Source organism: Maylandia zebra, linkage group LG22 (assembly GCF_041146795.1).
Source record: "Maylandia zebra isolate NMK-2024a linkage group LG22, Mzebra_GT3a, whole genome shotgun sequence".
NCBI lineage: Eukaryota > Metazoa > Chordata > Actinopteri > Cichliformes > Cichlidae > Maylandia > Maylandia zebra.
The window spans coordinates 9,387,121-9,412,040 of record NC_135187.1 but is presented as its reverse complement, the minus strand read 5'-3'; the positions used below and the strand labels follow the sequence as shown (position 1 = coordinate 9,412,040).

The following is a 24,920-nucleotide window of genomic DNA, read 5'->3' as shown; positions in this document are numbered from 1 at the left end:
AATGGCAACTTTAGCTGCAGTTTACGCCAAACAGGAGGAGAAAAGTGGGATCAGTGGCTGAGATTTGACCCATGTGAATTAGTTCATTTTATAAGCAGATTACATCAGTATCTCTATCTGATTAATGGATACATCTGAGCTCTTTTGGTAGTTAAATCTTGTTTCTCTCTAAGAAAAATGGTTAAATCTTACATAAGAGCTCTGCTTGTAATCAAGTACCACACATAAAAAAAACACTGTTTTCTCTCCTGTTTCAATTTCCCAGTTTGGACATACAGTAATCAGGCAGCTCTTGTTATAGCTTCCAAGCACATACTACTGGATCACTTCACTCAATTAGAAACCTTCCTATGCAAATCTGACTGACAGGAAAAATCTAGTGTCAAATTTTCAAAATAAAAGACCACCATTACTTGTACTGTTGGACAATGATGTACACTTTAGCGTCAGGCTTTTAAACAAAACAAAACAAACAAAACAAATAAACACAAGAACAGGAAACTACCTACATTCAAATGAATGGATTGATTATTTGCTCATACTATTTAAGAATGTACTCACACTTGGCATTGCTTTTATTTTGACTGAGGGTTCTTAGACAAAACTAGGTTTGGGCTTTTGTTCTAAACTGCTTCGGTGACCTAATTTTTAATTGCAGGACCACAAAATCTTACTGAGAGCAAATTTCCTATAGAAAAGAGGGACACACATTCATGGAAAACCTTTACTAGATCAAGTTATGATCTTGATCTGTTGGTTGGCATTCATTTCAGAAAAATTTGTACAGGAGTATCATCTAACCTAACTGAGATGAGTTACGGATGAGTTTTAGACAAAAGCATTTCAGAGGATTCAGAGAATCGACCCAAAGTTTTGCACAATTACTCCGGCAACTTGAGCTGCTGCTGTCTAGAACAGATAGGGATGGGCGGTGTCACTGGATGAACTTTTATTTTAATGAGTGTTTTTTAACTGATGAATTTGATCATTTGCTCTCAGTGATTACTGGGTTTAAGTTTAAGGGAAATGGGCCATGGAACTGTGGACAATGTAAAAATATGAACAGGGGTTGTGTGCGGCAGGCAGGAATGGAGGACCCAGTATGAAGACTCCAGGATGCAAAAGGTAAACTCAAAACTCAGCTTTACTGCTGGAAATCAGAAAAACAGAAAACTAACTAAACTGGAAACACTCGTGAAGCTAAAAAGGCAGACAGACAGGACATGACACTGGATGGAAGAAAACAAAGGGGTTAAATACACAAGGAATGACGAGTGCACAGGAAACGCGACGAACACAACTGGGGCTAATTGCGCACAACGAGACAGATGATGAAAAGCCTAATATAACACATGAGACGAGGTACCTTCAAAGTAAGAGAGGCAAAAGCAGAACATGGCGCACACAGACAGGAGACAACCAAATTAAAACGGGAAGTAACAGGAACACACACACACAGACCAGACCCAGATAGACACGACACAGACGAGTCCGGGAAAGAACAGACATGAAAACACAATAGACAACAAAACACAAGGACACAGGGAAGGCAGTTTCTCAAGAACCTATTTCCTCTTTACAGATTAACAGTGCTGTCTTTCTTCCAGCATGCTTGGTACTAACTGAAGTACAATGGACAATAAATGCAGGGTCAACTATTTGTGCTTTTTCAAGAAAAAGCTTCTTTATAGCCATCGGAGTATAACACAATCTATTCAGCTAGCAAGCAAAAGACCAGCGTTAATGGATTTCACCTTCTTTGGTGCAAACGAAAGTGACAATGTTGCACTGCAGTGGCAACGAGAAGACAACCTCCAATCAGTGCAGCTAGAATGTCACTAATCTCACCATGAGTGACAGAGATACTTGCAAAAAGCAAAACTAGAGAAAAAACAATCAGGAAATAATAGAAAATCAATAAAGAGATTTTAAATTTGAGTCTCAGTCACACACAAATTTGTACAAGCACCTTTTATGTCTAAGTACTTTCTTTCTAATTTTTGGAGGTTGTCTTCCTGTTGTCGGTGCACGGGTTATCACTGTTATGTGCACCAAAGCAGGTGAAATGGATCCTGCTTCCTAACTGCACAGACTGATATATAGAAGGTTTATCTGTATGTTATATTTTAATGATCAACTCTTCATCCTCATCATTATAGTAACTTATACTTGACTCCTAACTCGGTTACGTCTCAGATACCAAGTGATCAACCCAAATCCCTCACCTGCTGAAACAATTAATTTTATGTAAAATAGGGTTCTTGAAAAAGCTCATGGACCTCAGCATGCAGTTTAACCACAGTGTCTGGAGAAAACCATCCTGGGCATGGAGAAATGTTTACAGTTTATATAGGTGTAAATGATATAGAGTGACCCTGGCAGGGTTACTGAAACAGCTCCAATTCAAGGACAACATTTCAGACACTTACTGTCAGTCTAATTTATAATAAAAATCTTAAATCTCTAATATTCTATAATATAATGCATAATTTTGCTAACAATGAAACTTATTTATCTGAAATTTATTAATTTAGTTTATTGTGTTGTTTAACAACATTTAATCCTTAAGCGTTGGGACCACAAATGACAAATTTTGTTGAGCACAGAGCCTGAGATGAAAAATACCACACAACAGTCTTGAAGTGTAGCTACTGTTCCTCCCACACTGAAAACAACCTTCATCTGACCATCGTCTGAGTGCTTGCTGTGGTGGAGACCTGCGGTCAGAATGACTGAAAAGTCAAGTCACTACTCAGTGACATTATCATTTCTTAATAATGGGAGGGGAGTTCACGCTCGACTGTGCAGCTAAATGTTCTTAAAGCACACACACACACACACACACTAGTAGATAGCAGGTAACCGAGTGGTCATTTTTATTGTATAAAAATACAGTACAGATTTATGACAGAGAAACTTTTTTTTTTTAGTTTCTTATGCAAGGCTTTCACACTCACCCCCACTCACACCTGTGCCAACAAGTCATCTAACCAATGAGGCTATTGTCCCTATCCTTCCACCTGAGGACCCGGCCTACGTCACGAGCTCCCTCTGTGGAGTGAAACTCTGCCGTCTGCTCCTTGCTATCTAATATATCACCGGGCACTGACGTAAACTCTTCTGTTTAATTATTTTCTGTTTGACGTTTATTCAGCTGTGTGAAAACCCCGGAGGAACCCTCCCGAGGGATTAATAAAGTTAAATTTAATTTAATCTAATCTAAGAACTTTAATCTCAACCAAACCGATTTAGTCACCAACAAATAAAACACTGAAAAAAAAACAATAAGATTTTTAAGTTATCAAAGTGACTTATATATCACGTTTAACCCGAGTAGCGAAAGACCGCGGGGGTTTGAAGACGATGTGTCAGTCGGCTTAGATATTTGAAGTTTACACAGCTACATTCTCACCTGAAAATATGTTAAAAGTTTTTTTGCGACCCAGAAAGAGAAATAAGAGTAATATTAAAACTAAGCAGCTGCCGCCATTGTTGGAAACTGGAATTGGCTGGGCCGCGCTATGAATTCTGCAATATGGTTTTTCAATTTTGTTGTCCGGGTGGAAAATCGGGATTTTCGGGAGGGGCACTGAAATTCGGTATTCTCCCGGAAAAATCGGGAGGGTCATGTATGGTTGTGGCAACATCACTAACCTTGTCAAACACCTCAGAGTAAATCATATCACAGAATATGACGAGCGTATGTTGAGGCGAACTGAAGAGGATGAGAGAGTCAGGTGCTGCTAGGGCGAGACAGACGTTTCTCACTGAGTCCTTTAGTGCTGCAGGCAGGCAAGATGTTCAAATAGCGCACAACTTCAGTTTTTTTATTTCTATATGATGAACTCTGCATTATTAAGTGATAAGAACAAGTAATCTGATGTCCTGTAATCATTATGACGCTATAATTTGAGATACAATAAATAAAATAAGTTTATCGAATCAGTATCGCCGATACCACCCTGAATATTACTTGGTATCGGATCGGAAAGAAAATCAGTGGTATCGCACATCACTAATAAAAAGAACAAATGTTAAAAAAAATTCCTTGAATATGAAGGCACTTTTTTCAGCAACCTGCCAGTGACTTGCTCTGCAGCCATCAGAATCACATTTGGTAATGATAAACACAAATTAAATATAAAAAGAAATAACCATGTTTCCATTTATACATTTATTTTAATATAGGTTTTTTTTGCTTTTTGTTTTTTTGCCAAAGCAGCGGTGAGCCGCTGGTAATGGGTAAAAGAGTCTCAGATTTGAGACCGTGGAGTTAGTAGAACTAAAGTACATTAAAACCAGCCAACTGTTATGAATTAACACTGTTCACCTTCTGTCTGTCCCCAGGAGTCTGTAATTGTAGGCTAAATCATTCTCCCCACACGAGCAGCACTGTGTGTGAAGCTTGCAGCAGCTGGAGTTGAGCCAACGCAACACTCCTGTTACAATATTGTCACAGTGTATGCCAATACAGGTGGATTTTGGCTTCGTTAACTCTCTGTTTCATTTAATTTACATTATATATTTGAAATTACAGTCTCTGACATTGCATTCGCCTTGTAAGTTGGACAAAGTCATACGTTTTTTTGTTTTGGCACAAAATTCCCCTGCAGCATCACTTAGTAATGTAAAGACAAAACAAATGATTAAGCTTCTTAACTGAGTCAGGAGTGTTTTGTGCCCTTCTGAAGTCACTGCTCCAATATGTAATGATAGGAGCTTATTTAGGGACTGCTTTACGACACCTTTGTTATTTCTTCTTCGTTAGGGTCAGCTGTGTTTCAGGTGGTAGAGCAGATCATCTACTGATCAGAGGGTACTTGGCCAAGACAGTGAACACTGCATTCACATGTGTGTGATTGGGAGACTTAGATTAGTAGTAGGAAGCACTTTGAGTGCTTAACAGAGGAGAAAGGTGCTATGTCATTTCAAGGGAGTCTTTAACTAAGACTGCGTAAGGTCGGTGTCAATCATTACTAAGGAGTGAAACTGGTGGAAATGTTCCTAAACTAAAGGTATTCATTCAACAACACTAACAATATCATGACAAACTGGAGTGGACGGGACCGGAAAGTACAAATGTAGCAATGACCGGAGAATGTTTCAGATGTCACTGAATAACCGAATGACATCCTTTGCTCCTTCTTAAACTCTTCAACCACACACTCATACATGACCTTACTCATAGAGGAGTAGTGAACTTATAAAAAGGCTGAGTCCAGTCCTGATACAGACTGTGTCAGGACTGAGGACACAAAGTCGCAGACAGAGTGTTGAATATTGTGAGGGTAGGAAGCCATTGGCAGAGGTGTTGTTTATTTATTTTTACCTCTTGAGGTAATACAGGCACGAGAAGGCTTCTTTTCTTCAGTCAGTTTATTTTTTTCAAATGCTACGCTGTGGATATGCACTCTTCTGGCTGTTGGGGTCAGTGTTGTTGATCTGCGTTGTGTCACCAGTGAAGGGTGAAGCTGTGGTAACACGTGAGGGGTCCCACCTGAAGCTGTCCGAATCCAGTCACTCGAATGAGTCTCAACATGGCCACAGCTCCAATATCACAGGAATACCCATCATTAGCTTTAAGTGGCACCACGTGGAGACCCCTTATTTAGTGGCTTTTTGGGTACTGGTGTCATTTTTGGGCAAACTGGGTATGTAATACATATTGTAGAATATAAATATGATAAAAAAAATTTATATGCTCTGTTTATTACACGAGATGATAAAAGAAAAGAAGAAGTATAGTTTGCCTCTTGCAAACAGAGAAGGTAATGTGGAGCAAGCTTTCACTTTTGGTAGCTGAAATCCTCTAAATGAATAGCTCAGGCTTATAAAATATAAATATACAGATAAAAACACAGAGGTGAAAAATTGTATACTTGATACAAGTTTCTGTAATTTAATCTTTAATTACATTTAACCTCTTAAAGCCTAAAATATGAAATGAATTCAAAATTGAGAATTTGTTGAGCCAATATAACAAATATATAACATTTTAATTTCCATAGATGACTTTTGATTTGTATCATATTTGCTACATCTGGCATTTAAAAAATGCTGAAGAATGTATCTTGAATAAAATTTCTTTAGGTTTTTCACTGATAAAGGAGAAGTCTCAAAAACTCATAAAAAAAACTGCACATATCAAACATGATACACCAGGATTTAAGAGGGTAAATATAAACATGCAGAACAGAAGTGTAACCCCGTGAGGTGGAAATTGGTTTACCGCTGTGGGACAGTAGGGTTTATTGTTAAATAAACTTTAATGGCACTTCCTCTGCCCATTAATCATGAGGCTATCTTTAGTTATGCAGTGGGGTTTCATTCATCCGCCACGCTGGTTAATCATGTGCTTTCGTGTTTTATTTTAGATGAGCACTACAGTTAATCATTTGCAAATGTTACAACCTCACAAGCGTTTTACATTTGTGGTTCAGTAAAGTGAACCAAAGGTTTGAATGTTTGCCAGCTCCAACCTGACTACAAGCAGATTAATGTAAAATCAAAGGTTATTACTATTGATTCATGGCTTTTATCTTTTTTTTTTTTTTTTAAATCTTGTTTTCTCTTCTCAGTCATTGAGGCCAACCATCATGTCACCAGCGTTATACCTGAGAGCGCTCTGCTCATCTGTTTTGGCTTCATTTTGGGTGGCATGATTTGGGCTGCAGACAAGGTGCAAACCTTCAGGCTGACCCCGACAGTCTTCTTCTTCTACCTGCTGCCTCAAGTCATTCTGGATGCAGGCTACCACATGCCAAACAAGCTCTTCTTCACCAACCTGGGCGGAATCTTGGTCCATGCTGTCATTGGGACCTGCTGGAATGCTGCCAGCTTGGGGCTGTCGCTGTGGGGGTGCCAAATGGGAGGAGCCATGGGTAAGAGGGGCTTTGTAATTTCTTCGTGAATGCACCAGAGAGAGATCTAATATGATTCCTGTACATCACAAAAGGTTGATTCTGTTCATCTGGAAATTCAGTGGGAGAAACATTTTGACACTCATCCAAGTGACTTCTTCAGTCTCAGCTGACTACAGGTTTTCCTAACCCAAACAGTACATTTGCACAATAACTGAAACAATGTTATTTGATTCAGAGATGGTCTTTCCCTTTTCACATAAATGGCCTCCTTGACTCCGCGCTCAAACCAGCGCTCCTCCCTGTCCAGAATGTGTAAATCCTCATCATTGAAAGACTGTCCATTTGCCTGTAGGTGGAAATAGACTTCCTTCTGTGTTGTGCCATCCGCTTCACAAGAGGTTGTTTGGTTTCCTCAGTGTCTAAATCATGGCAATCCTCCTGGCACTTAGCGCACTCTACATTACTCTGTTTGTGTCGGGGGATCCGATCATTGGGGTGGACCGTTTTTTGGCGCAGTGTGTTTTGGGGTTTAAAGCCACTGAGGTGTTGTGTTTAGAAAAAATGTGTCTGTGAATCAAGGAGGGGGCTGTGTCTCACAATGCTGTGATTGCCGCCATTCCCCAACTTTCTGTGAATGGTACTCATAGGCATTGATCAATGGTCTTTGATCAATGGTCATGACAATTTGCACATTAATGATCAAGGACTTGACCTCCCAGCCCATTGTTCATTCAGTTGGCTAGTTTCCATTATTATTCAAATGTACTGTTTATAAGATTGGGGATGTACAGATGTACAGAATCAACCTTTTGGGATTTACTTACCTGGATGATTGAGCATCAAGGCATTTCCTGTACAGGTGACCTGGACATCGGTCTGCTGCAGTACCTTCTTTTCGGCAGTCTGATGGCTGCTGTGGACCCCGTGGCCGTCATCGCTGTGTTTGAGCAGGTGCACGTTAACGACGTCCTCTTCATCATGGTGTTTGGAGAGTCGCTGCTCAACGACGGTGTAACAGTGGTTCGTATGCATCATTGCTGTCTTTAGCATTACTTAAGTAACATAACCTGTGAGTTTGGTGAGACATCTGTCATAGGCATGTCCACTTTGAAGACATGAAGTGTAAAGAAAGTAAACATTCCAGCACTTCAGTTTAAGTGGTTTTACTCTAGCTGATGTCTTGCCATCTTATCTGAGCTTCTCTGGTCAATATAGGTGTTTCTGAACAGTCTGGAGTTCATTTGATACGAATCATGAAGTTCCACCCCATTCACTGCTGAAACTTGAAAGTTTGTACACCTTTTAAAATTACAATGTTAGAAACCCGTGACTTTATCGTTAGAAGTGTGACCTTCTCAGAAGCATAAGTGCTATATCATATTGCTCCTTAAAGGAGAGGTGTACTATAAAACTGAATACATGTCTTAGAGAACTGAATTAAGCTTAAAATTGAAAGTAAAATAAAAATGAACTAATTAATTAAATGTGGACAGAATTTGTCAATCAGAGATAATTCATCTCATAAATCAAGACACAATGCTCTCCCTTATATAAGATGCCTTTATAGGTTAAAAGTATCATTATCAGTATTGGTATACTGGCAATGTATTTACTTTATTTCTGGCCCTTTATTGTATTGATATAATCTGTAATTGGAGTTCAACACCTGTGGCGTAAGTGAATCACTCAGGACTCACTCTCTCCCTCCCTCCTGTGCTGAATCATAGAGCGAACGAATCACTCAAGACTCACTAACCCCCTCCCCAGAGGTGTGGACTCAAGTCACATGACTTGGACTCGAGTCAGACTCGAGTCATTAATTTTATGACTTTAGACTTGACTTGAAAAAATGTTCTAAGACTTGTGACTTGACTTGGACTTTTACACCAATGACTTGGGACTTGAATTGGACTTGAACCGGTTTACTTGAAAAGACTTGATATTTTACCCCAAATATAAAATTTAACATGCATATTATATAGAGATTGAAAATGTGACGTCATTCACGGGTAGAACCGCAAAGGATTCTGGGAACTCGTGGCAAGCGGTACTAGCGCACGCAGGCTTTCAATTAAAATCAGTTATACAGCGATAAAAAGAAACACAAAAATGTCAAGAAGCTGTTGTATTATTAACTGCAATAGCCGGTCGCATGACAGCCACGGGAAGCCGACGAGTAAAGAGATCGGTTGTTATCGGATTACGTCGTTGAAGAGAAATTGTTCAGCCATGTTTCCGAAGTAACAAAGACGCGACTGGATTGCAGCCATTCAAAGACCAAATATAACGTCCCAGAACACTCCAGCTCACAGGTTAGTCTGCTCCAAGCATTTACACGAAGGTCAGTGTTTTTTAGTAGTTAATACGTCATTTTCATTACATAATTGGTGATATAGGTTACAAGCAAGTCTGGCGCTGAACAGAAATTGTCGCGCTATGCTCCTTTATTTATTGTGCATAAATAGTGAATTGTCCTGACACAATATTGCGTTTCGCTTCTGTTATTATGGTACATTGACAAAAACATATACTTTTATTCACAGGATAAAACAGGGTTTTTGTATCACTAATTGCCCAGTACGATTACAGCATACAGTATTGTTGTCACTGCTACATTTCTGTGATGGGTACCAGAAATTATTTCCACTACTAATTAATTATCGTTGAGCTCAAAGGTCCTATTAATAAACGGCTAAGGAATGTGTATTTATGAGGACGATTTGTGAGACTGGTAAACTTATGATACGTACGATGGTCTTTCGTTCTACACGGTGCATTTCAAGGTCCTGCACCCATCCGTCGGTAAACTGTACCTGGGCTTGTTGCAGTGACCTGAAGTTACTAAACTTCATGAGTGTATGCACTCACTCCAAGAACCGTATGATTATAAATATGCATATAAATATGCTACAATGAGATAGCTGACTTCATCTAACTAGCAAATGTTGTCCAGGCTACGTTGGTGATACAGTTTTTTTTAATGTGTATGATATTTTTGTCATGCGATTTTAAAGCTGGTCCTACAACCGCATCCAAGAATAACATGCAGCTTATCTCAGAACTGTCGGTGAAAATTATTCTTGGAGCTAGGTTTAATTGAGCTGCATTTTAAAGAGGTGCAATTTCACAATTTGTGTATATTTTCTAAGTTCACTATTTTGTCATGTGTTGAGAAAAACACAGATTTTAAAATTACATGGTCTAATATTTACATTTAGCATATAACTGCAACATTATTTTTTCGTTGTTTTTTTTTAAAGACTCGAAAGGACTTGAAATTCAAAGTTTCAGACTTGTGACTTGACTCGGACTTTTACACCAGTGACTTGAGACTCGACTCTGACTTGCCTGACATTACTTGAGACTTGACTTGAGACTTGAGGATAAAGACTTGAGACTTACTTGAGACTTGCAAAACAATGACTTGGTCCCACCTCTGCCCCTCCCTCCTGTGCTGAATCGTAGGTGTAAGCCACAGGTGTCGAACTCCAGGGCTCGAGGGCCGATGTCCTGCAGGTTTTAGATGTGTCCTTGATCCAACACAGCTGATTTAAATGGCTAAATGACCTCCTCAACATGTCTTGAAGTTCTCCAGAAGCCTGGTAATGAACTAATCATTTCATTCAGGTGTGTTGACCCACAGTGATATCTAAAACCTGCAGGACACCAGCCCTCGAGGCCTGGAGTTCGACACCCCTGGCGTAAGCGAATCACTCAGGACTCGCTCACCCCCTCCCTCCTGTGCTGAATCATAGAGCGAACGAATCACTCACTCACCCCCTCCCTCCTGGCTCACAGCTTCTTCTTCTTCTTGGTTGGCAACCAATGTTAAGGCACATTACCGCCCCCTGGCTCACATTTCAGTGGACATTTAGATGAGAAAATATATATTTAACACATTTAAGGAAAATACTAATAAAATAAAAAAAATGTTTATTTAGCAATTTTGATAGGAAATTGCTTCATTTTAGAAATGTTTTTGCTCTTTTTTTTCTCTATAAAATAGTTGTTTTCTTTTAGAATCATTCATCTTAGCAGTAGGATTTACATGAAAAGAGAAACAAATTAAGTTTGAGTGAAAATGTACATTTTTTGCACTCTCTGGTCAACTGACTCAGTGAATCAAATGACTCAAAAAACCCGATTTACTTTGGTGAGTGAGTCATTAAAACTCGATTCAGTAAAAAGAATCAAATTTACCCATCACTAATGTAAGTCCCCTTCAATTTAATGGAATTTATTTTCATTTCATTTATATGAAATAGCCATGTGATTATCAGCAGTTACCACGCCTACCTAGCCACATCAGAGTCATTTTCCATCCTCCGTTATAGACCCACCTACAGACACGTGACTGGACAGACACCACATGCAGTAAATCTGGGCCCACGTGGGTTTTAGCCTTGCAAGGTCTGATTGGTTGAAGTAACGTGAACGTGGCATTGTTACTGTGATTCTATTGGCTCAAACAATTAAAAAAAGATGCCAATCATGCAAATTGAACAAAAGAGACCAAAGTTACAGCTCCTCAGAGTTTAAAGGGCCAGAGACCAATTAAATGCTCCATGCACACGGCAGAAAAGGGCCATTACCATGTAGATGTGTCGTTAAATCTTTAAATATATATATATATATATATATATATTTAAAAAAAGCATTTTTAGGCCTGTTAATAAAATCTATTATTTCTGCTCTTAAATACCTAAAAAATTCAACTGGCATGGTGTCCAATTGTGTGCCAAAATTAGACATTTTTGTACAACATGTGGATATTCATGTATTGACAGTGCTGTAATTTTTCACTGTTTCACTTTACAAACATAAATCCTTGCACAGATGATGTTTATATGTTGGTTACTGAATTTCTGTAATGAAATGTGAACTGAGGCATATTTTAAAAGGGTTATATGCTAAAAAAAAAAATTAGGTGAGGATAAATTCTATTGACTTTTTCTGTGTTCCAGTCTCAGTAACTTTGACACAGTAATATCTGCTTCAATATTTACACCTCTGATGAAATTTCACAAGTGTTAGCTTTATTTTGATACCAAGATTGTAAGGACAGAGTTTGTAATTGCAGAGAAATAATCAATTAATTTGGGCATTGCATTTTCGAGCAGGAAGCTCAGAAACCCCTTTGGGGCTTAAGAGGTTATATTTACCCACAAATACTTGAGCTATACTTAAGGTAAGCACACTACTTTTTACAGGAAACAAGAAAAATAATTATACTATAAGTAAATTTAAGTACTATGTAAGTAATTTTAAATAGTAGTTGGAAATTTTTAGTTTTGCATGACTTCATGTGCTTTAAAGGAACTAAGAAATAATTACACTGCAAGTGTTTTAAGTAGTGTATAAATTATTTTAATAGATCCTTATTAAGTGGTAATTCGTGGAAAAACAATGAAATATTTCCCAACATCAGGTCTTATTATGGAGGGACTTACCTTGCCTAACTTCCAGGTATTTCATAGGAAAGGAGACGTTCTGTTCTAATACACGTGTTGTGACTGTGACAGAAAAAAAAATTAAGTTAGATGTGGCTCCATCATTATAAGGTCACAAAGGCCTACACATTTGGTGGTATTCATTTATTTTTTGTAACTTGGTACGCTTGGTACTTATCACATCCACAGGGCTTCCATCAATGCACATTAACACAACGATGATTAAATAAAGTCGTAAAAAGGCAGTATCAATCTACTCTGTAAAACTGCCCATACCCCCAAAAGGACAGTGTAGCTACAATGTAATACTGTTTGTTTTTGCACAACAAAAACCTGTTACCCCCTTACTCTAGTGTGTAGTACTTGTAGGTAAATATAATTACTTTGCAATTTCAAATAAAATACGTCGAAATTCCATTTAATTACAGGGAAATTGCACCCTTTGTCATGGGTCCTTCTTTACTCCTAAATGACCAAACATTATTTTTTCTTCTTCATCTCTTAGGTGCTCTTCAATGTGTTTGATGCATTTGTGTCACTGGGAGGACCTAAAATTGATGCTGCAGAAATTATCAAAGGAATAGGTAAGATATGATATTTATTAAGCTGTTAATAGAGGATTTGCCTGTGTATGGGTTATAAGCACTTACAGTCACGTCTGGCTAAGCAGAAATTGTTTTTTTGTTTCTTTTTACAGCATTTTTTTGTTCAGTATTATGAGCTTTTTCATCAAAATGCATTGACCATTTCAAGCCACCACGATGCTTTTATTGGCATTGGCTGGGAACTGACCTCCCAGTTCCTTCAGTGGTGCTAGTTTCAGTTGTTATGCAAATGTACTGTTTATAAGATTGGGGAAACCTGCAGTCAGCTCAGACTGAAGAAGTCACTTGGATGAGTGATGAAACGTGTCTCCCACTGAAAACACTACATCCAGATGAAAAGAATCAACTTTTGGAGATGCCTTTATTTACTCTTTTTTTTAGCAGAAGCCAGTTAGGACAGTAGGGAGTAGAGGCATGTAAACAGATGCAATAAAAAACATAACAAAGCCTAAAAGTAGATTTTTACACATTTCCCCCTTTCTCTACAGTTTCCTTTTTTGTGGTTGCATTTGGCGGTTCCCTTGTGGGCCTTGTTTTTGGCCTACTAATTTCACTTCTGACCAGATGCACAAAAAACATCCAGATCATTGAACCAGGCTTCATCTTTGTTTTGGGATATCTTTCCTACCTGACTGCCGAGATGCTTTCGCTGTCTGCTATCCTTTCGTGAGTGTTTTACAACTGAATTTGTTTTATTATTTCTGCATCTATTTTGCATATTTTGTGAACATATTTAGATGGAAGTCTACTTTTGTGTTTCCTTTCTGTAGGATTGTCTTCTGTGGAATGTGCTGTCAGAAGTACATCAACGCAAACATGGATGAGAATTCGGTCCAAACAGTCAGATACGCCATGAAGGCTTTTGCCAACGGATCAGAAACCATCATCTTTGTTTTCCTCGGCATCTCGGCCATCGATAAGGTTATCTGGGTTTGGAACACGGGCTTCATCCTACTCACGCTCCTCTTCGTCTTGGTGTACAGATTCATTGGTGAGATTTTGTCTTTTTGGGCTCAGTTTTGTGTCAAAGCATCACTGTGATGTAAAAAGTTTGTTTGTTATGCAAATACATTTAGATAGACTGAAACACTAAAATGCATTCAAAACTCATGAAGATTCATTTGAAGATATTTTGTGAGTCTTTATATAAGACTGTGTGTTTGTGTTCGTACTGCAGGTGTGTTTTTCCTCACCTGGATCCTCAACAGGTACAGGCTGGTGCCCTTGGAGTTTGTAGATCAGGTGATTATGAGCTACGGTGGCCTACGAGGAGCTGTTGCATATGGCCTGGCTGTGATGCTGGATGAGAATAAGATAAAAGAGAAAAACCTGATGGTCTGCACTACACTCATTGTGGTGTACTTCACTGTCATCTTGCAGGTGAATTTGTCACTTTTTCTTAATTAGTTAACTATCTTTTTCGAAGAAAAAAAAAGGCTTCTGGCAGTAGCTTAGCTGTTCCTGGGACTGCACTCCTTTGGACATTTGATGTTGTGTCTGGAATCTGCTGGAGTCACTCTTCAAAGTTTAGGGTCTCGGCTCCTAATGCTAATGTAGGTAAGTATAGTGATAATAAGACAGCTGAACCAAAGTCCAGCTTCTGGAGGCTCAATGAGCAATGAAAAGAGGAGCTTGCAGCTCACATGCAGCTCGGTTACCTGGACGTTGGCCTCCATGGCAAGATTCTCTGCACCTCTCTGAAATCTATTCCTTGGAATGGCCTGCAAGTAAGCCCACAGAATCAATATTGCTTTCACGCCCTTGTATTACAGGTATTACTTACAGGTCTAACTATAGTGCTCTCACATGAACCCACATCATGTCATTTCTCATTTCTGTGTTTACAGTAAAGCCTGTAAAACCTTATTGCTGTTTGTTTTTGTGTCTGCCCTTGGGTCCACTTCCTTGTACTGGCCTCTGGGCCCCTTCTGACATGAAAGTAAAGAAGTACCAATAAAAATCACCAATAAAAGCATTAGGAGCTGTCACTCCCAAACAAATTCCAGGCACAACATCAGAGGTCTCTCTCCAAAACAAAGTAGTCCTAGGAACAGCTAAGATACAGAGAACCCTGTCCTCTACCCGGTCTCTGTTAAAGCTCATGAACTTACCACCCCCCCTAACACTATTGCATTCCTGCTTGACATTGTTGCAGGGAATAACAATGAAACCTCTGGTCATGTGGCTTAAAGTAAAGAGAGCTGCAGTGACTGAGGTTTCGCTCCTAGAGAAATTGACAAACAAGGTAAATCTAAAACGAAGAACCTCTCGTTTCACCTACACAACCATTTTCTATCCAGTTATTGCTGAGTCCTTCTCCTTTCTTTAGATGTTTAATCACACTCTGGTTGCCATAGAAGACATATCAGGACAAATAGGACACAACTACATGAGGAGCAAGTATGTACAAGATTTGACACGTAATTTGAAAATATCTTCTCATTTTAAAATAAACTTTAAAATAAGAATTTCGTTTCCTTTTTGCAAAGGTGGAAGTATTTTGAGGAAAACTGGATGTCATGGATTTTGATGAAGCCGTCTGCAAGGAAGAAACAAGACCAAGTCTTTGATGTCTTCCATCAGCTGAACCTCAAGGATGCTATGGAATATGTGACTGAAGTGAGCATCATTTTGCTAAAGTACTCATTAAAGAAAACTGATAAAACTGCCACATGGAAAGAAAGCATGGTCTTCTTCTGTTCCAGGGTGAGCGGAGGGGCTCTCTGGAGTTTGTCCGTAATGAAAATTCCATTATTGACTTCAAGAAAAAGTCTGAAAGTGAATCCTTCGATATCAACAATGCAAATATGTCAAATGATCATGGTGCAATGTCCACTACAAGGTGAGCAATCTAGATTTTTATGACAATAGGAGAAGAGCAAAAAGCAGACTTAAAAGTCAGTATAGGATCATGTTGTGAAATCAAATGCACTGCAACTATTAGTTAGATTAGATTAACAAACATCTTCTATGCCTGAAGCTTCAATTTGCCACTGTGCTGTAAAATGGAAACCAGAGTTAATGTACTACTTTAATATTGTTATATTACTTTATACCGCTGACATGATTTGGTTTGCTTCTTAGTAGAGATCCCATTCCATCAGTGAGCCTGGAAATGCATGAGCAGATCATGAAGGCTGTGAGGGAAGCTGAGGCAATTAACGCTCACCACCTTCTGGATCAGCATCTCTACAAGAGCAGAAAACAGGTAATGAGCACATTGAGTCATTACATCAAGGGCTTACTAAAGCACCTTAGTGCCGCGCTTCTATATAATTAGTACAATTTAACTTGTTATCAAAAGAAGAATATTTCCAGGCATCAGTGAGAACTATGCTTCAGCATACCAAGACATTTTGACCAATTTTAAGCTCTTAACTTTGTGGGAACAGTTTGAGGATGGCCCCTTCCAACATGACCGTGCACCAGTGCATGAAGTAAAGTTTATAAAGACATAGATGAGCAAGTTCAGTGTCGAAGAACTGGCCTGCACAGAGTCCTGATCTCAAAATACCAGAACATCTTTGGGACGAATTAGACCGGAGACTGCAAGTCAGGACATCCTGTCCAACATCAGTGTCTGAGTTCACTAATAAATTCCCATAAACACACCTAAACCCACGGAAAGCCTTCCCAGAAGAGTTGAAGCTGTTATAGCTGCAAAGGGTGAGCTGAGATCATATTAAACCCAAAGGATTAAGAATAGAATGTCACTCAAGTTCACATGTGTGAAGGCAGACAACCAAATACTTTTGGCCATATAGTGTAGTATATAAAGGAAGCACTGTGGTAGATGCATTCCAAAGTGGCTTGCAGATGTGCAGGAACTGTGAGCATGAGCTCAACAGATCTTCTAGTCTATTAACACAGAGCTGAACCTAAGCCTAAGCTTGACTTCATGACCTGCTGTTTTTGATTTTGTGAAGGAGTATTAAGCTGTCTTCTCGTCCTCTTGTTTACAGCATCGGCACAGATTCAGTCGCAGCCATTTCGATATCAACAGAGATGAAAAAGAAGTCCAGGAGATCTTCCAGAGAACCATGAGGAATCGACTGAAGTCGTTCACGTCCGCAAAAATGGGCGTCAAACCACCAAAGACGATTGTCAAGCACACACAAAAAGAACAGCAGCAGAAGGTCATAACTTCATTTCTATATTTATTTTCTTCCTGAAGTAAAATACCACTTTTCAAAACTTTTTAAAAATGTTTTATACTATCTTTATCTCATCTTTAGACATAATCAACATTTTCAGTATTTAGATTTTTTTTTATCATGTCTGTGGCTACAATGTAGCTTTCCATCACCAGTGTGTGAATGTGTGTGTGAATGGGTGGATGACTGGTTGTGTAAAGTGCTTTGGGGTCCTTAGGGACTAGTAAAGTTCTATACAAATAAAGGCCATTTGCCATTTTCCCAAAAAATCAATAGAACTGATTTTTAAGTTGGATACTGATACCAATATTTGATGGTGGTTAACAAATTTAATAGACCACCAACCGGTGCAAGATTTATAGCACAGCTGCCCTAAATTAACAGTATTAGCAATTACAGAAATCATTTTTATTTTTCTGTAGTTGATAATCCACCAGTATGCTTACACATTTGGTTGAAAGTCATATTTTTAATTCTGAAACATAATTATTCTTATTATCCACGAATTCTCAAATGTTTTACAAAAAGAAGAAAAAATAATAAAGAGCATTATGGTTTTTGGCGAAGATGCCAAATTACAGTTATTGGCATTCCTGAAGATAAATTTGTTTAAGTGGTTGAATTTTATGCTTCATTAATATCTCATTTCTCAGAAAGATCCAGTGTTTCGACTCAAATTTGGGCATCACATAATTTTTTCTTTCAGACACATGAAACATGAACAAATCTCTCAAACAGTTTTTATGTGCATTTATTTAATTGGTTGTTTACGCTCTACATAACTCTGCTTGGACCAGCTGGTTGTTGTGTTTGTGAGGGTCCAAGCAAGTGTATCGCTAACAGTGAAGTTACAGAGTTCCCTCTGGTGGACAAACTATCACGTTTCTTGTTACTTTATTCACTTTCATTTGTCAGCTGCTATAAATGCCGATACCAATCAGCCATCAAATAGCTAATATATTCCTATAATATTGGCCTACTCATAAAATTGTTGGGCTTTACTAATCTTTTATTCGAAAATTGAAGAACAACATGAGAACAAATGAATATGACTTAGAATTTCACTTTTTGAACCACAGCTAATAATCTAATGACTCGTCTTCCTGTTACAGATGCCTAATGGAAAGTCAATGGACAAGGCTAAAACCAGCTATTCTGGTGATGAGGGTTTGTATGATTGTTGGGTGTTTTTTTTCTTCAGATTTAAAATAGGTAAGCACTTAGAGAGCCAATGAAAATCTTGTCACGTTCATTTTTAGGCTCAGAGGGAGACAGCGCTTCTGGCTATGACCAATCATACATGAGAGCCACGTACAGAGCAGGAGGTAAAACAAGTCTGTAAATCCTGTATCTAAGAGCAAACATATATTTTTCAAGAGTGACCAAGAGAGTAGCTGGTCACTATAACTGGTCACTATAGTAACTATAAACACAAATATTACAGAACCATACTTTAAATGCAATTAAGGTCAAAATAGATACAATATGAAACAAACCCCCTTCAGTGCAAAATTTACTTAAGTACCATTTTAAAAATTTAATCTTTAAAATAAAATTCTCAGTTTTCAGTCTTTCTGTTTGTGTGCTGCACCTTTCTGTGCAGCACACAGCAGGAAATAGTCATCCTCAGGCTCGCACTACTGGAAATACCGTATGTGGTTTATGTAAGGGTGAGCTGCAGGGTAAAAGTACCCGACTGTCATACATCATATGGACTTTGTACTAGTGGACTGGCAGGTTAAAGCCTGGCTAATGTTCGATTCATTTCTTTTGAACGTTTTCCTTCTAACCTGTTGGGAACAGTTTATGGCTGCAGTGCATGTGTGAAGACAGCTCATTATCGTAGAATTGCCTAATTCTGCTCCGACTCCACAAACATCTGTAAAAAATTTCCAGAGAACTGAAGCTGTGTTGAATTTAATTTATGTACACAGACGAGAAGCATCAAGCACACAGTGTCAAATCTCATAAATCCATATAGCTCGTAAAAGTACACATTTTACTGTTTTGTGAAAAAGATTATCTTATGTTGAATTTGATGTTAGCAGTAATCGTAAAAAGTTAAGACGGTTGGAAATTAGGTGGTACTAAAAAGAATTAGCTGGAAGAACATTTTTCTAGTTTAACTGGTAACAGAACAGTAACATGACTATGTCTAAAAAGATTATCTTTGAGAGGCAGAGTTTATCAGAACGAAACATGGGTAGAAGTTCATCAATCTGCAAAATGTTGTATACAGATCAAGGAACAATTTTAGAAAAATGTTCCTCAAAATAAAACGGCAAAGACTTTGATTATTTCATCACAAGACTCAGAAAATCTGGAGAAATCTCTGTGCAAAAAAACATGGCCAAAGATCCTCAACAGATTCCTGTGATGTTTGGATTAAAAACTGCATTAAAAACTGTCATGACACCGTTTAGGAAATCACAGCACGGGCTCAGAAACACCTCCACATGTTGTCTGTGAACAAAGTTAACCACGACATGCAGAAACGCAGCTCACTTGAAATGAACTGGATGGGACACATGGACACTGCACTGTTATTAGCACTCACTTCAAAAGATTGCATCTCTAATGGTATGGGGGTATATTAATGCCTATGGAAGAAAAGTGGAAGCTAGACTGTTGGAAACATTACTCTCTCCAAACTTCAGACATGTTCCTACGACCATTGAAATTGCCTTATTTTTTTCTTTTTGTCATTTTAAACCTGATACGTTCTATTATAAATTATTGTTTGCAAATCGTTGAGAACAACAGAAGCCATAATATAGAAACCTGAGGTCCTAATTCAGTTTCTTTTGTTCATCCAGCTGGGATTGAGAACCCAGCCTTCATGCCGGACCTGGACCCCATGGATTTGTTGCAGATTCCGCCTTGGCTTGGGGAGAGTGAGCTCGACAGCAGCATGGTGGCTCTGTCACATCGAGCCCAGGTGGATTTGCCAAGGACCCCAAGCAACCTGCGCCGTCTGGCCCCTCTTCGTATCAGCACTCGCTCCACTGACTCCTTCACACTGGAGAACATTCCTGACACACAGCAGATGGACAGCGATCAATTGCAGCCGCCCCCTCCTCCTCCTCGTCCTCCCAGAGACGATGGCTACGTGTAGCTGGATCCCCAACCCAAACACTCAACTCTGCCTCACTTGAATCTGGCTGCCAAAGAAACAAAACTAAACTCAGAACGTTTAACTGTGTACTCTAAGAATATTGACTAGGAAATATATTCTTTTCCATTTATGTGATAACCTTAACTCCTGTGTTTCTACACAAAACACTGACAGTTTCATGACCTGCATGTTCTTTAGACTGCTCCTGTTTTTGTTTTAGGTTCACGCTTCCCTGGGCAAAAGAAAACTGCACTTAGAGCAAAGCATGTTATTCACAGGGCACATAGAACACCGTTAAATATTGTCCTGTGGCTCAATATTAACATGCAATTGCAAATCATTACTTAAGGTTGTTTTCCCTTAAATGTGATGCAACAAACAGAAGCAAAAAAAAAAAAAAAAAAAAAAATCCCAAATATATATTTTTGTTTAGGTCTCAATAATAAAAAATAGGATTTAAAATAATAATGACTGAAAATTGATTCTCAATCAATAATATATAGACATGCTTGTGTTTTTCCTCAGAATTGCAACTGAGGTTAAATAATAAACTTGAATAATAAAACAGTTGTAGAAATGTCACATATATGACGAGGCAATATATTTATTTGTGAATCTAGTGCATCTCGAATATATATATATAGACTGTAATCATTTAAATATGGATTTAAAAAGAGAAATTGTATTTGTTTTGTTTCTGTGGAGTCAGTCAAAAAAAAAAAATCCAAATTAAAACAGAAAAAGATGCATCCAGAGATATTTAATCAACTCTTTCTAAATCACAAACTCTAGATAATTAAAATCAGTCATTAACAGGAATAGGATATTTATTTTAGGTCTCAATACTTTTAGCTTAGTTACTGAATTCACTGTACTCGTGGGACTGGGGCGGTCAAAACATAACAAGTTACACTGGTGACACAATTAAATATCACCATAAACTAGTAGAAAAATGACAAAAGTCGTTTTGTTTATAAATAATCCATTTCTGAGGTTTCCAAATGTTTTGTGACGTAATCCAAAATTATCTTTTCGTTTCCAGAGTCCTTCAGGTAGAAATGAGATCCGTGGAACATCTTTATGGTGAAATCTCCTGATGTGATGTCTTTCCAAGCTGTTAATAAAACACACACACACACATTAATTTCATTTGATCACCTGTAAATCTTTCACGTACTCAGTCACACATTCTTGCTGCCTCTGGTTCAGATCCCGTGCTCTCTAATAAGAAACAGTTAGCATTAGTTAACACTGCCCAGCAAAAGATTTACTCAGCCCGAAGGCCGCAGACATCCCTGGACCAGGTGAAGCCATAAACCAGGTAGATCATCATTTACTAACCAAAGCTAACTCCACCTGACATTTTTTTAAAGGTGGTTTTCACAACATAAGAAACATCCTGACAAACGCCATCCACTCACTGTGAAACGGGGCTTTCGGTGTGTACATTTTAATTTGATTCTTAACTTGTGTCTAATTATGTAATTATTAATGTATGCTTTTAAATTTATTTACTACTCTGCTTGAGCGCTTTGTGCTACAAGGCTCATTCACCCACTCATACATACAAGAGGCTGTTTCTATGGCTGGGTGCTTTCGATCTAACTTTCACACTCCGATGAACAAACTGCAAGATACTGAAGTCAGAGTTCAGTAGAAGGAGACGGATTGTTAGGGTTACGTAAACACTGCTCTGCTGAGGGCAAAACAAAGAAGGGAGAAGCACAAAGTAGCAATTGGCATTTAAGTCAATGTAATAACCATAAGAGTAACGTACAGCCCCTTCTTGGCCTGTTAGAGCACTGACCTTGTAAATCATGAGGAATGTCATCCTTCCCGTCAAAACACGTGACCGGGCAGGAGAAAAGCGGGCTGCTCGCCTTGTTACATCTGCAGAGAGGTCAGCAACTCCCATCACTGACAACATCTACGCTTGGTTTTAGAAATGTTAAGAGCAGATTAAGTAACAGACAGCTGTCCGCCCACCTGTAGTTCTCCACTACGTGCAGGTCAGCCTTCAGGGCGGGAAGGAAGAGCTTGAGGACTTCAGGGTTCGCCAGCAGCTCAGGAGGAGTTCCTCCAATCGAAATTAACCACTTAAGAAAATCTTCATCAGACAAGTCGCTTCTCTTTGGGGTTTTAATGCGAGTCTCTGACTTAAAGACAAAGAACAACACAGTACAGTGTCGTGTCATATCAACAACACCCAACTCTTTTCTTACGTTAAAGAGGCCAAATTACAAACGTTTAGCTTTTCCAAATGTTATCACTGATGTTTGTTGAATATGAACATCAGGATTCATAGATCAGGGTTTTCATGGCAGTTATGTGTGTACAGATTAAGTCTAATTAATTTAAATCGATTTTAAAATACGTGATTAGCTTATAGTGAATATAATTTCAATGAAAGAATTTTAATCTCTTTGGTGATCCGGGTTTTGGGTAAAAATTATGTGGCAGAAGCACAGAAATGTAGATTAAAGCATGAAGTGGTGACATAACAGCACAGAGAGGATTTTCACGTGTGTCACTGCATCACTTATTACTAGATTTGAAGTCCACAGCCCCAAAAAACAGGGTTATGTTTGTCTTTTTTTGCTTCGTGGAACTAATAAATATCACAAGCAATGAAAGAAAAAATACTTAAAAAGCGTATTCCAAGCAAAAAAAAGACTTAAGTAATAAGAAGTTTTCCAGGTCATCCAGTAGTTTTACTTACATAAGGTGCAGAAGCACCAGACAGAAAGATGTGAACTGGCTCCACGTTGTGAATTTTCTTCAGCGCGTCTGCAACAGCGAAGCTTGTGAAGGCACCGAAACTGAAACAGATTAGAATTTTTTCTTTATGTTGCAGGGATTAAAACCATGCAGTGTTCTGTTTATGACGACAGCCTTGTTTTTATTCAGGGATCATTTATTCTCGCCATACCTGTGGCCAAACAGAGCGAATGGCTTCTCCTTTAGCAGCGGCAACAACACACTAATCACTTCATCCACGATCTGCTGCATGTTTTCGAAGAATGGCTCTTTAGCTCGACTCTCTCTGCCGGGAAGTTTGACAGCCAACACTACAAAAAAAAAAAAGGAAGAAAGAAAGAAAGAAAGAAAAACAGTGTAAAGACATGAGGTGATGTTTCTTCTGAGTATTTGTCTTCCTTTGATTCAGAGTAAATGAGTGAGTAACCATAAATAATTCAAAGCATAAAAGTCCTCTGAGGCATGTGTAGAAAACTAATTCTGATGATTGATTGTTTTTAAATGCCAGGTTTTTAAGTGACGGACTAGAGTGCTGGCAATTCTGTTCATAACTGGCACGAGGTTGCAGACACAAGCCGTGGAAAACAGCTTTCTCTGAAGGGTGGCTGGCTTGTCCCTTATAGACAGGGTCAGGAGTTCAGTCATTCGGGACTCAGAGGAGAACTACTACTCCTCTACTACACTACCACTGGAGCTTATCCCAGCTGTCATAGGGCATGAGGCGCAGTACACGCCAGAGTTGGTCGCCACTCTTTCACAGGACGAACACACACACACACACACACACATTCACATCTATGTGCAATTTAGAATCACCAATTAACCGAACCCCAATAACTGCAAGTGATTTAACTGTGGGAAGATGCTGGAGTATCTGGATAGAAGCCGCAATGTGCTAGAGCGCATGCTAACAGAAAGGTCCCGGCCAGAGTTGCGAATTCGAACCCAGGACCTTCTTGGTGTGAGGGAACAGCGCTAATTCCACCACCTGTAGACACGAGACAAAGACACGAACGCAGAGGCAGCAAGAATAAAAGCAAACTACAGGAGAGAGACAGAGTTCAGGAAAAACTAATGATCAAATGCAAATAGGTGTGTAAACATGCAAAGACTGAGAAGACACACTAATCATGGGAAGCCCTCCAGCAGACTAAATGTATTGCAGCATGATTGGGGGACAGTTCAGGGTCACCTGATCCAGCTCTGGCTTATAAACTTTAATTAAAAAGAAAGTTTTAAGGCTGATCTTAAACAGCAAAGTCCTCTGCTGAGATATTAAGGTACTATGAAGTCTTTAAGATACGATGGGGCCTGATTATTGATTATTTTGTATGTGAGGAGAAGGATTTTAAAAACTATACATTTAAAAGTTAAAAGGTAATCTTGATATATAATTATGGCAAAACTTTTTTTCTAAGGTGTTTTTTCCCCCTCAACTCTTTTGCAGATAACAAAATTTAGTCAAGAGCCAAGAATTTATTCTGTGCTCCAAAAATCTTTAGTCCAGCTGTCCTTTAGTCATAAACACAGACGAGAAGACTAGTTATACCAGACCACCACATTTCTTTTCCACTTGCTTCCTGGAGCTTTCGTTACAACGTGCAAGCACGTACACGTGAAATGCTTTCTGGGCACCTCACCTTCAACAGAGCTGCTGAGGACATTTCCCCAGCGAGCGTAGTGTATGGACCCTCCACCTGCCCAGGGGAAGCAGATCAGTCTGGCCACAGCATCTGGTCTTTTCTTGAAACAGTTTACCACCTTGTCCATGCTGATTAAGGAGAACAAAAACATTATGACCAGAGATTTATTTGCACTTGTGTTAAAACAAGAGGTTATTTTAAAAAATCTACCTATTACTTGCTGTCTGCTCCATTAACTTCTTCTAGGAAAATCCTGGGAAGAGTTCAGTGTAACATTTCCTTATTGGCTTCTTCTTCATGATGAATTCACTGGCGCCTAGCACACGGCGAACT

At 38.8% G+C, this 24,920-nt stretch overlaps 2 protein-coding genes across 4 annotated transcripts; one reads left to right on the top strand and one right to left on the bottom strand.

The window, feature by feature from the left end:
• Window positions 1–5,209: 5,209 nt before the first annotated feature.
• Window positions 5,210–20,325, top strand: slc9a3.1 (solute carrier family 9 member A3, tandem duplicate 1). Of its 3 annotated transcripts, none has more exons than XM_023154083.3 (16): window positions 5,210–5,651; window positions 6,579–6,881; window positions 7,723–7,883; window positions 12,819–12,897; window positions 13,407–13,584; window positions 13,689–13,909; window positions 14,096–14,298; window positions 15,074–15,163; window positions 15,248–15,318; window positions 15,408–15,537; window positions 15,624–15,760; window positions 16,006–16,126; window positions 16,881–17,054; window positions 18,185–18,239; window positions 18,332–18,397; window positions 19,889–20,325. In XM_023154083.3, the coding sequence occupies exons 1-16, from the start codon at window positions 5,390–5,392 to the stop codon at window positions 20,185–20,187; spliced, it is 2,550 nt and encodes an 849-aa protein (XP_023009851.1). In that variant the 5' UTR covers window positions 5,210–5,389; the 3' UTR covers window positions 20,188–20,325. The 3 variants fall into 3 exon arrangements, with proteins under 3 accessions (XP_023009851.1, XP_076735663.1, XP_004569272.1); XM_076879548.1 differs by having other exon boundaries at window positions 16,003–16,126; window positions 18,185–18,230; XM_004569215.3 differs by having other exon boundaries at window positions 16,003–16,126.
• A 605-nt stretch (window positions 20,326–20,930) lies between these two features.
• olah (oleoyl-ACP hydrolase) lies at window positions 20,931–24,920 on the bottom strand. The gene is made up of 7 exons (XM_004569217.4): window positions 24,798–24,920; window positions 24,585–24,715; window positions 23,117–23,255; window positions 22,907–23,006; window positions 22,174–22,343; window positions 21,995–22,077; window positions 20,931–21,301 (listed from the first exon to the last, which is right to left on the bottom strand). The coding sequence occupies exons 1-7, from the start codon at window positions 24,818–24,820 to the stop codon at window positions 21,159–21,161; spliced, it is 789 nt and encodes a 262-aa protein (XP_004569274.3). The 5' UTR covers window positions 24,821–24,920; the 3' UTR covers window positions 20,931–21,158.